The sequence below is a fragment of the Symphalangus syndactylus genome, chromosome 19 (assembly GCF_028878055.3).
Source record: "Symphalangus syndactylus isolate Jambi chromosome 19, NHGRI_mSymSyn1-v2.1_pri, whole genome shotgun sequence".
Classification (NCBI taxonomy): Eukaryota; Metazoa; Chordata; class Mammalia; order Primates; family Hylobatidae; genus Symphalangus; species Symphalangus syndactylus.
Window position 1 is genome coordinate 15,510,340 of NC_072434.2, and position 12,100 is coordinate 15,522,439.

The window sequence follows — 12,100 nt, forward strand, 5'->3', positions numbered from 1 at the left end:
AAAGATGTGGACTGGTTAAAGAACACAAGATCACTTATTTTAAAAATATCAGAACATGTTTATTATTTTGATACATTTTTTAAAAGTTGTGTTTTAAAAAGTTAATTTAGTATATTCTGAATCCATACAAAAGTAAGCTAGTACTTTTATAATAACAATTATTCTTTCATTTCAGTTTTTATTATGTTTTTTACATAGAACATAGCACAAAGTGCTTTTGAAATAAAGTTTAGAAAATATCGAAAGCTTATTTTCCAAATATTTCCCTTGAGTAGTCTTAACCACTCTTCCCATGATCATTTCATGCCTTTCTAGTAAATTAATTTCTCTCCCTAGAGAAAGTAAGAACTGATATAGCATATATTTCACTCTAAACTGTTTAAAAGACTAGGGTTCTGCTCTATAAAATAAGAGGAAACTAAGGGGAAAAAGCACATATGTAAAAAAACACGTATGTGAAAGAAGATAGGCAGAAAATGAATCAAAATATTAGGAGTGTTATCAGTAGGTAGCATAATTATAAGTGACTTATTTTTCATAACTTTCTGCATTTTCCAAGCTCTCCTTACTGAGCCCATTCCATATCACGAATATTTTAAAAAAGAACAATGACCACCTTACAAACCAGAAATTCCAGGCAACACCTTATTCCTTTAAGTAATCCAAACTATTTTCTATCTCCTAAATGCAGTCTTTTCCCCTGACTAGATACTGTGCGCGTTCAGCATGAGGCAGAAGGGTGGGGGTTTCACACAAAGAGGGAGGAGCTTCGCTAGGTACTGGGGAAGCGGCAGCATCTTCAAGTGCACATGTCTGCATCTCTGTGACGTCACTTAGACTTTATGAAGCTCAGATCTGATTCTGTTGAAATCAATTGGCTCCTTTCCAACCAAAATTGTATTCGAGATGTTCTTCAGCTGTATAGTACTTTGTCAAGGAAGGACCCTGAAATAACAGGATGTTTGCATTTAATTAACAGCATGGTAGACAATTGAACTACCCAGAATTTACAGGCTGATAAGCTTTGGATATTTTGTAAACTTTATTCCACAATAACGGGAGTCGCTTTAGGAGGACAAGTTAGAACATTTGGAAGGAAATGTTATAATTGTGGTCAAATTGGTCATCTAAAATAGAATTGCCCAGTCTCAAATAAAAAAGAGTCACCTGACTTATGTCCAAGATGTAAAAAAGGAAAACATTGGGCTAGTCAATGTCATTCTAAATTTGATAGAAATGGGCAACCATTGTCGGGAAAACGAGCAAAGGGGCCAGCCTCAGGCCCTGCAACAAACTGGGGCATTCCCAATTCAGCCCTTTGTTCCTCGGGGTTTTCAGGGACAACAACCCCCACTGTCCCAAGTGCCTCAGGGAATGAGCCAGTTACCACAATACAACAATTGTCCCCAGCCACAAGAGGCAGTGCAGCAGTAGATTTATGTATTATACAGGCAGTCTCTCTGCTTCCAGGGGAGCTCCCACAAAAAATCCCCACAGGGGTATATGGCCCACTTCCTGAGGGGACTGTAGGACTAATCTTAGGTAGATCAAGTCTAAGTCTGAAGGGAGTTCAAATTCATACTGGTGTGGTTGATTCAGACTATAAAGGCAAAATTCAATTGGTTATTAGCTCGTCAATTCCTTGGAGTGCCAGTCCAGGAGACAGGATTGCTCAATTATTACTCCTGCCTTATATTAAGGTTGGAAATAGTGAGATAAAAAGAACAGGAGGGTTTGGAAGCACTGATCCGACAGGAAAGGCTGCATATTGGGCAAGTCGGGTCTCAGAGAACAGACCTGTGTGTAAGGCTGTTATTCAAGGAAAACAGTTTAAAGGTTTAGTAGACACTGGAGCAGATGTCTCTATCATTGCTTTAAATCAGTGGCCAAAAAATTGGCCTAAACAAAAGGCTGTTACAGGACTTGTCAGCATAGGTACAGCCTCAGAAGTGTATCAAAGTACTATGATTTTACATTGTTTAGGGCCAGATAATCGAGAAAGTACTTCCCATGTTAAAAAACATTTATTATCTTGTTTTGCTGTAATGGGAGTTCCAGAAAAAATCAAAACTGACATGGACCAGGATACTGTAGTAAAGCTTTCCAAAAATTCTTAAATCAGTGGAAAGTTTCACATACAACAGGAATTTCCTATAATTCCCAAGGACAGGCCATAGTTGAAAGAACTAATAGAACACTCAAAACTCAGTTAAGCAAAAAGAAGGGGGAGACAGTAAGGAATGTACCACTCCTCAGATGCAACTTAATCTAGCACTCTATACTTTAAATTTTTTAAACTACTACTTCTGCAGCACAACATTTTACTGGTAAAAAGAACAGCCCACATGAAGGAAAACTGATTTGATGGAAAGATAATAAAAATAAGACATGGGAAATAGGGAAGGTGGTGACGTGGGGCAGAGGTTTTGCTTGTGTTTCACCAGGAGAAAATCAGCTTCCTGTTTGGATACCCACTAGACATTTGAAGATCTACAATGAACTCATCAGAGATGCAAAGAAAAGCACCTCCACAGAGATGGAAACACCAGTCACATGGATGGATAATCCTATTGAAGTATATGTTTATGATAGTGTATGGGTACCTGGCCCCACAGATGATCATTGCCCTGCCAAACCTGAGGAAGAAGGGATGATGATAAATATTTCCATTGGGTATCGTTATCCTCCTATTTGCCTAGGGAGAGCACCAGGATGTTTAATGCCTGCTGTCCAAAATTGGTTGGTGCAAGTACCTACTGTCAGTCCCATCAGTAGAGTCACTTATCACATGGTAAGCGGGATGTCACTCAGGCCACAGGTAAATTATTTACAAGACTTTTCTTATCAAAGATCATTAAAATTTAGACCTAAAGGGAAACTTCGCCCCAAGGAAATTCCCAAAGGATCAAAAAATACAGAAGTTTTAGTTTGGGAAGAATGTGTGGCCAATAGCATGGTGATATTACAAAAGAGTGAATTCGGAACTATTCAGATTGGGCACCTCGAGGTCAATTCTACCACAATTGCACAGGACAAACTCAGTTGTGTCCCAGTGCACAAGTGAGTCCAGCTGTTGATAGTGACTTAACAGACAGTTTAGACAAACATAAGCATAAAAAATTACAGTCTTTCTACCCTTGGGAATGGGGAGAAAAAGTAATCTCTACCCCAAGACCAAAAATAATAAGTCCTGTTTCTGGTCCTGAACATGCAGAATTATGGAGGCTTACTGTGGCCTCATACCGCATTAGAATTTGGTCTGGAAATCAAACTTTAGAAACAAGAGATCGTAAGCCATTTTATACTAGAAACCTAAATTCCAGTCTAACAGTTCCTTTACAAAGCTGTGTAAAGCCCCCTTATATGCTAGTTGTAGGAAATATAGTTATTAAACCAGACTCTCAAACTATAAGCTGTGAAAATTGCAGATTGTTTACTTGCATTGATAAAGTTTTAATTGGCAACACCGTATTCTGCTGGTGAGAGCAAGAGAAGGCGTGTGGATCTCCGTGTCCATGGACCGAACGTGGGAGGCCTCGCCATCCGTCCATGTTTTGACTGAAGTATTAAAAGGCATTTTAAATAGATCCAAAAGATTCACTTTTACTTTAATTACAGTGATTATGGGATTAATTGCAGTCACAGCTACGGCTGCTGTGGCAGGAGTTGCATTGCACTCTTCTGTTCAGTCAGTAAACTTTGTTAATGATTGGCAAAAAAATTCTACAAGATTGTGGAATTCACAATCTGGTATTGATCAAAAATTGGCAAACCAAATTAATGTTCTTAGACAAACTGTAATTTGGATGGGAGACAGGCTCATGAGCTTAGAACATCATTTCCAGTTACAGTGTGACTGGAATACATCAGATTTTTGTATTACACCCCAAGTTTATAACGAGTCTGAGCATCACTGGGACATGGTTAGATGCCATCTACAGCGAAGAGAAGATAATCTCACTTTAGACATTTCCAAATTAAAGGAATAAATTTTTGAAACATCAAAAGCCCATTTAAATTTGGTGCCAGGAACTGAGGCAATCACAGGAGCTGCTGATGGCCTCACAAATCTTAACCCTGTCACTTGGGTTAAGACCATCGGAAGTACTACGATTATAAATTTCATATTAATCCTTGTGTGCCTGTTTTGTCTGCAGGTGTACCCAACAGCTCCGAAGAGACAGCGGCCATTGAGAAAGAGCCATGATGATGATGGCGGTTTTGTCGAAAAGAAAAGGGGGAAATGTGGGGAAAAGAAAGATCAAATTGTTACCGTGTCTGTGTAGAAAGAAGTAGACATAGGAGACTCCATTTTGTTCTGTACTAACAAAAATTCTTCTGCCTTGAGATGCCGTTGATCTGTAACCCTACCCCCAACCCTGTGCTGCCTGAAACAGGTGCTGTGTCAACTCAGGGTTAAATGGATTAAGGGCTGTGCAGGATGTGCTTTGTTAAACAAATGCTTGAAGGCAGCGTGCTTGTTAAGAGTCATCACTACTCCCTAATCTCAAGTACCCAGGGACACAAAACACTGCGGAAATAGCCGGGCGCGGTGGCTCATGCTTGTAATCCCAGCACCTTGGGAGGCCGAGGCGGGCGGATCACAAGGTCAGGAGATCGAGACCACAGTGAAACCCCGTCTCTACTAAAAAAAAAAATACAAAAAATTAGCCGGGCGTGGTGGCGGGCGCCTGTAGTCCCAGCTACTCGGAGAGGCTGAGGCAGGAGAATGGCGTGAACCTGGGAGGCGGAGCTTGCAGTGAGCCGAGATTGCGCCACTGCACTCCAGCCTGGGCGACAGAGCGAGCTCCGTCTCAAAAAAAAACAAAAAAAAAAAACCACTGCGGAAGGCCGCAGGAACCTCTGCCTACGAAATCCAGGTATTGTCCAAGGTTTCTCCCCATGTGATAGCCTGAGATATAGCCTCCTGCAAAGGGAAAGACCTGACCTTCCCCCAGCCCGACACCCGTAAAGGGTCTGTGCTGAGGAAGATTTTAGTAAAAGAGGAAGGAATGCCTTGTTGCAGTTGAGACAAGAGGAAGGCATCTGTCTCCTGCTTGTCCCTGGGCAATGGAATGTCTCGGTGTAAAACCCGATTGTATATTCCATCTACTGAGATAGGGGAAAACTGCCTTAGGGCTGGAGGTGGGACATGAGGGCAGCAATACTGCTGTTTAAGGCATTGAGGTGTTTATGTGTATACATATCTAAAACACAGCACTTAATTCTTTACCTTGTTTATGATGCAGAGACCTTTGTTCATGTGTTTACCTGCTGACCTTCTCTCCACTATTATCCTATGACCCTGCCACATCCCCTTCTCTGAGAAACACCCAATAATGATCAATAAATACTAAGGGAACTCAGAGGCCAGTGGATCCTCCGTACGCTGAACGCCGGTCCCCTGGGCCCCCTTTTTTCTTTCTCTATACTTTGTCTCTGTGTTTCTTTCTTTTCCAAGTCTCTTGTTCCACCTAACGAGAAACACCCACAGGTGTGGAGGGGCAACCTACCCCTTCAGCATTCCATATAAATTACAAGGTCATGAGAAGTGTTTATTGCCCTCTGTGATGGCTGCTATGTAGGACATAGAAAGTATGGCATAAATGGAGACATTGGTAGATAAGAGAGAGATTAATGATTAACTTGACCTTTTCCTTTTTTAATTTTGTCCAAAGAAAAAGTGTTCTCAGAGTTGAGCTACTAAATAAAGAGCCTCATTCCATTCTAGAAAACGTACAGGTCACCCATAACAGAAGAAACATTTTTTTGATTCTGTTATTCAACACCATGGTGGTAGCAGGAGACAGAAATAGGAACTGGTCATCTTGGAGGGGTCAGCTTCGGAAAGCATGTCCTCCTCTTCTACTTACAGTTAAGAATGAGCTGCAGTAGTGGATTTAGTACAAGGTATCCTTGTGCTTCCCCAGCCGTGCTGAAGCCTCTCCTTTTAAGGCCAGGAGTGGTGTCCTTCCACCAAGGGACAGACCTCCTGATGAGGCCCTCCAGCTCATCTGCTCCCTGGTTATTACTGCCACCAGATGCCTCATCTTCGTTCTCCTTCCACTTCACAGGACTTCCCAGCATCACCTGTTACCTGTATTCCTCCAAACACTCTCATGTCCAACACACAGCTATGTCTTTGGAGCCTGCCTCTTTACTCCAACCCAGAACCTGGGTGCACAAGGTCTTAACACTTGGCACAGATTCTGACTCACTTCTTGACTAGCATATTTTGCCACAGATGATTCACTTTGTTCCTGTGGAACACTGTGGTCAAAATTCCAATCTTAAAAGGGAAAGTTGAAACAAAATTTTTAAGGACTTTATACCTACCAAAAAGTGATCAGTAGTCAGTTTACACAATTTGAGGTGTACTTTGATGTAAGGGTATTTCCAAAAAGCTGAGGATAAATGAAATTTTCATAAATTAATTTCTCAATTGATTAACATGCTCAGTTGACTACTGAACATTTCTCATTTGATTATACTCAGAGATTGGGGAGATCTTTAAAAAATAGTCTCTATTTATCAGAAGTTAATTTAGCATGGAAAAGAAAACACACACAAGCACAACGTATGGCACATTGTAAGTGGCTAAGAATGTTTGAAGAATAAATAAGCAAGTACATGAATGCAATAGAGTTAACAGGCAAAAAACAACACATGAAATGTCAATTACTATAGGTTATATACTGTTATAATGATGAGAGAAATGTTTGTCATTTGGTAAAAAAAGCAGGATTCAATATTGTGCAATCAATATAATCTCAAGGTGTATATGCAAATGTACAATAATATGCAAAGAAGCTTAAGAATACTACTAGGTAGAGATTATTGCAGGTAATTTTTATATTTTTTAATATTTTTCCCTATTTCTTGTTTTTAATAATGATGAGATATTACTGTTAAAATAAATTAGTTTATTTTTTAAATGGTGTAGTCAGGAAATGTGAGCTTCAAAGAGAGACATCATTTTGGACTAGAGTTGTTTGGGAGAGCATCTTGGTTGATTGAATTCAGAGCTCGAGCTGGGTTCAGGGAATTTAGATAGAAAGAAAGGTGGAAAAGTGTTTTAGGCAGGTAGTCTGACAGGAGTGAGGCTAAATCAAATAATTTATTATTGTGGAATATTTTTAAAATGAACTCTTGTAAAGATGGTTGTTGTTCTTCCAGTCTGCTGTCATTTTGTCTGTAAATGAGTGGCCACACAGCTGGCCCTGAATCAGTTCTGCCTGACTTTTCCCCCATAGCACTCTGATAGTAAAGGAAAATGAATGCCTCACGCAAGAACTTTGGAGACATACCCTGAAGCATCCCTGAAAGCACAATATTTTCTGTCTTATTTTATCTTTTTTTTTTTTTTTTGAGACGGAGTCTCGCTCTGTCACCCAGGCTGGAGTGCAGTGGCGTGATCTCGGCTCACTGCAAGCTCCGCCTCCTGGGCTCATGCCATTCTCCTGCCTCAGCCTCCTGAGTAGCTGGGACTACAGGCGCCCACCACCACACCCGGCTAATTTTTTTTTTGTATATTTAGTAGAGACGGGTTTTCACCGTGTTAGCCAGGATGGCCTCAATCTCTTGACCTCATGATCCATCCGCCTCGGCCTCCCAAAGTGCTGGGATTACAGGCGTGAGCCACCGTGCCCGGCTGTCTTATTTTATCTTAAACTTCCTGCATTATTTATTTGTCTTTTGCTCCCTTATAAATGTGTTTGTGTTCATGCTGAAATAATACAATTTTTATTTGAACTATTGGAGTAACATTAGAAGAATATACTCTCTAGGAAACCATGCCATTTTCATCTTATGATTTTTATATCCCCTTGGTATATTAGCATTAGCCATGTATCCCCCAGTGTATACAAATGCCCATTTGAGAAGGATCAGGCCAGATAAACATTAAAGCTTCAAAAAGTAAAATATCAATTTTGAATTTTAAAAAAGCAATGCATATTTCATTTGTTTTCATAAACAGTAATGACAAATAAGCTAGAAGCAAAGCAACTAGGAAGACAGATAATAAACAGGGCATTGCAAATTCATTTCTATTATAGGAGAAAATAGGACATAATCTGTAATTTTTTGTTTAGAAAAGTTTGAATTACTTCTACTTATATTTTGGTTAACTATAAAATATCTTTTCCACTTCCTTCCCTTTTCCTGGGGCCCCTTCCACTGTCCTCTGTTGAATTTAGGATTTCTGATGTATGTAGGGGTAACATGCCCAGTTTAGATTAATGCACATGTATATGAGAAAGAGGTAGGACGTAAAGAAAAGAAATTTAGTAATGATTGTGGTGCTTTTGCTTCTGCTTTCTACAGGACTGGCCTAATTCTAGGGCATATGATGATCTTATTTCTGAAAATGTCCCGAACACCTATGGGTAGGACATTTTAGGATTCTTGGGCATAGCCAAAGTAAACCAGAGCCAAATAAATTGCTCTGAATGTTAAAGAAAAATGGAGTTTTGAATTTTCAAGAAGCCTGAGAGTCTGAATCCCTGTATTTACTGCATACCCTGAGAATGCAGTAAAGATTTGAACAAAAGAGAGGAGTATCCAATGAGAGAGAGAGGCCTGGGAAGAGGATGGAAAGCCCAGGTTAAAAGGGGAACTAGCCAGTGAGAAATTTCTCATAGTATGATATAGTTCAGGGGTTAGCAAAGTCTTCCACTAAAGGGCCAGATAGTAAATACTTTGGGCTTTTGGGGTCTCTGTTGCAACTACTCAGCTCTGCTGTTGTAGTATAAAAGGGAGGCGGGGACAGTAGACAAACGATTGTGTGTGGCTGTGCCCCAGTAAAACTTTCTTTACAAAAACAAGTGGCCAACTGGATTTGGCTCACAGGTGGTAGTTTTCAGGTCTCTGGTGTGCTAGTTACTTTTTAGTTCAGTGATTTCTAATATTGATATATACCACTTTCAATAATGGTATAATTTCCCTTTTCACCCCAAATCTTTAGCAATGTATACTACACAACAGCTTGCAGTAAGCCTGCTTTGAATAGGTAGAATGAAAGGTTAGGTATTTAATAAGTCCAAGGGAATGAGGACCAAAAGAAGGAGCAGTCAAAGAGGCCAAATGAAGTAGAGAATTCAGTGGAAGTCAGAAATCAAAGGGGTTGGAGGCTAGGGAGGTAAAGTGAAAGTCTCCAGAGGACATTAAAGTGACTCTGTGCATTTAAGGGAAGCTGGAAGACTTGGAGGTACAAGCAGGCAGCAAATTCTTGGGTTCCACAAGAAAAAGAAAAGCATACTACTTCTCAAAGTTTCATAGCATAAATACAGGAAATTATAGGAATGCTTTGAAAAAGTAGTGACTGTGACTGCACTGACTTAGAGTCATCACCCCAAATCAGTGGAAATGACAATAATAATCCAATAAAAAAAAAAAAAGAAGTTTCCAGCTCCTGAAGTACTTTCTAAATTCTTTGGTATCAATGACCTACCTAGTGCAATATCATATTCAAGTCCTGTTTCCATTTTTGATATTTGAGTTGTTGAAAACATTTTGAATTCAGTATGTATATAGGTACCTGCTATTTTCTTCATTTGTTTGCAGAGTTCGGGGATGAATGCTGCTGCCTCCTTGAGAATGTAAATGGGTAGCCACTTCTTTAGGTTTTTCATGTGCATTATTGCTAATTGGCAGAGGAAAAAAATAGAAAAACTGTCTTAATCGTTTAAGTATCTGTTTTGAAAGAAATTAGTAATTTGCATTTTGAAATTTAAGGTATTATTTGCCTTAAGTTCCTGATATCTTTGCAAGACATCTGAAAGGAAAATCATAACCAAATCTCATCTTTTAATACTAAGCAAAAACTTAGATTAGAAAATAATACTAAAATCATCCTGTATTTTCTGTCAGGATACTCTAAATTGTTTATAGGCAGATGTCCATGCCTTAACACATTTCACTATTTCTGACATAATTTTGATTAGTAAATAGGATTTACATCGAGATTTTGACACTTAAGCTGCACAACATGAATGACTTTACACTGCAATGTTACACGAGGCTTCCTTTTTCTCCTATAGTGAAGATATATGTTCTGTTTTCTGTACAAGCAATACCCACAGTTAGGGGGCAGCAGTAGCTGTCATGAAGGTATTTAAGAACTGACAGTAAAAAGAAATATTTACTCACTTTTTAATGTCAGTAATAACAATCATGTGTAAATAATAGCTAACATTTTCTGACATGCATCATAAATGAGGCACTATGTTAAGTAAGGTAGGAACTATTATTATCTCCATTTCACAGGCAAGGAAAATGAAATTTACTAAGGATAAGTATCTTGCTCAGGGTCTCATAGAGAGTGAGTGACTGTGAACACAGGCCTTAGCGGTTGCAAAGCCCTCGCCCTCACTTAGTGTGGTACACTGCCTCTTTGGGGGTTAATAAACACTTCATCTTTTATCAATGAAATGATAAAACAGTAGCAGTACCTGGAGATTTTATGTATGAGTTGGTATTAGGGATTTAAGAATGGAAGCTCAAAGAGTTAACTCACTTCAACATGTACCACTGTTCCCTCAACACTCAGTTATTCTTTACCCTCTTATGGAAATTAGAATGACAGCATCATTTGAGAAAAAGAGGCAGACTGCTTCAGGGGGCAGAGTTTTCACAGGACAGGGAAGGCATACTTGAGATCCATGGATGAGGAAGAGTGGAGGGGTATATAGCCAGGTGGTATGACCTTCCAGGGAGTGGTGATTAAGTGGTAAGATGAGTAGTGTTCTGAAGGTGGTCTTGGGTGATGAGTGGTACACGGGGTTTTGGAGAATATGATCTCGGTGAGTATATGTTGAATGAAGAGCTATCTGGTTAGTTACTGGTGGTTAATGTGAACATAGGAAAATTCAGGGAGCCTTCACAGAGGATGGCCTTAAGTATTTTATCATTCTAAGCATCACAACAATGGAAACTTTGAAATTTTGACTGTGGACAAGGCTGTTTTGTGTAGAAATGGGAGTGGGTACAAAGCACTAACAAGAGGCAATAATGGGCTCTGAATGAAGAAGTCTAACCAGTATTATTCCTCAGTGATGAGTGCATGACCTATCTTATGACCTATCTTATTTAACATTATCACAAATTATTGTTGTAAATACACAGTGAAATATCAAAATGTGCAGGCAGCATATTTTTAACTAGTGAAATAACAAGGCAGTGAGATTAAATCACAGGAAGAACTTGCCAAGTCTGTGTGAAATGCCAGGAAATCTCAATATGGAAAGATGCCCTTAAAGAAATACCTTAATTTTTCATAGCCTAATAACTCAGAATAAAGAGTAAAAAAAAGGAGAGATTGCATACTGTTCTCTAGAAAGATACTGGTTCAATATACCAGAGTAGCTAAAACAAATTCAGTAAAATATAGGGAGAAAAAGAATATTGAAAGAAAAAAGGAAAATACTTTAGGTTTGTACTATATACAGTTCTGGATACTGAATTTCAGTAATATAGAGTCAGATTCAGAAATGGCAACTAACATTGTCAAAATACTAGCACAAAGAGTTCAAGATTTCCAGTTAAATAATCTGGACTAAAGGCCTAATTCCTAACAACTTCCCACTGGCTTTAAACAAGCCACTGAATTTCTTTGAACCTAGAGTGTTTTATGCTTTAGGATAACAATATAACAATAACATACCTCACAGAGTTGCTTTGAGGACCAAAGAAGATAATAAATGGTAAATAAACCTATAAATAAACATGTTAACCCTTTTTGTAAATACGTTAACCACTGCTACTATTATTATTAATTTTGACTGCTGTACAAGTAGAGATCAAAAAATCATTAAATAAAAATTGTTTGGGGTGGATATAGGTGGTCCTTGCTCACAGGGGATCATAGTCCAGGGAGCAGAGATGGTGAGGAGTATAGTAGAGACCAAGAAGGCAAGAGATAGTGGTAATAGCGAGTGGAAAGGCCAAGGTGAAGGGCGCAGAGGAAATGGGCAGAGTAATTAGGTATTCTTAATCAGGGAAAGCTGAGGATTGAGAAGGCACATGAAATCAACAAGTGTGATATCGTTTAAGCATATGTGCTTACCAAATGCAGTGTTGGTACAATGGACTGAATGTTTGT

At 39.1% G+C, this 12,100-nt stretch overlaps 1 protein-coding gene across 1 annotated transcript in view; it reads right to left on the reverse strand.

The window, feature by feature from the left end:
• Positions 1-726: 726 nt before the first annotated feature.
• The window catches only part of CR1 (complement C3b/C4b receptor 1 (Knops blood group)), a 106,480-nt gene continuing 95,106 nt past the window's right edge, over positions 727-12,100 (reverse strand). The window contains exons 34-35 of the mRNA XM_063613605.1: positions 9,539-9,643; positions 727-945 (exon numbers count right to left, since the gene is read on the reverse strand). Coding sequence (XP_063469675.1) covers positions 933-945; positions 9,539-9,643 — 118 coding nt within the window. The 3' untranslated portion in view covers positions 727-932. The remainder of the gene's footprint in view (positions 946-9,538; positions 9,644-12,100) is intronic.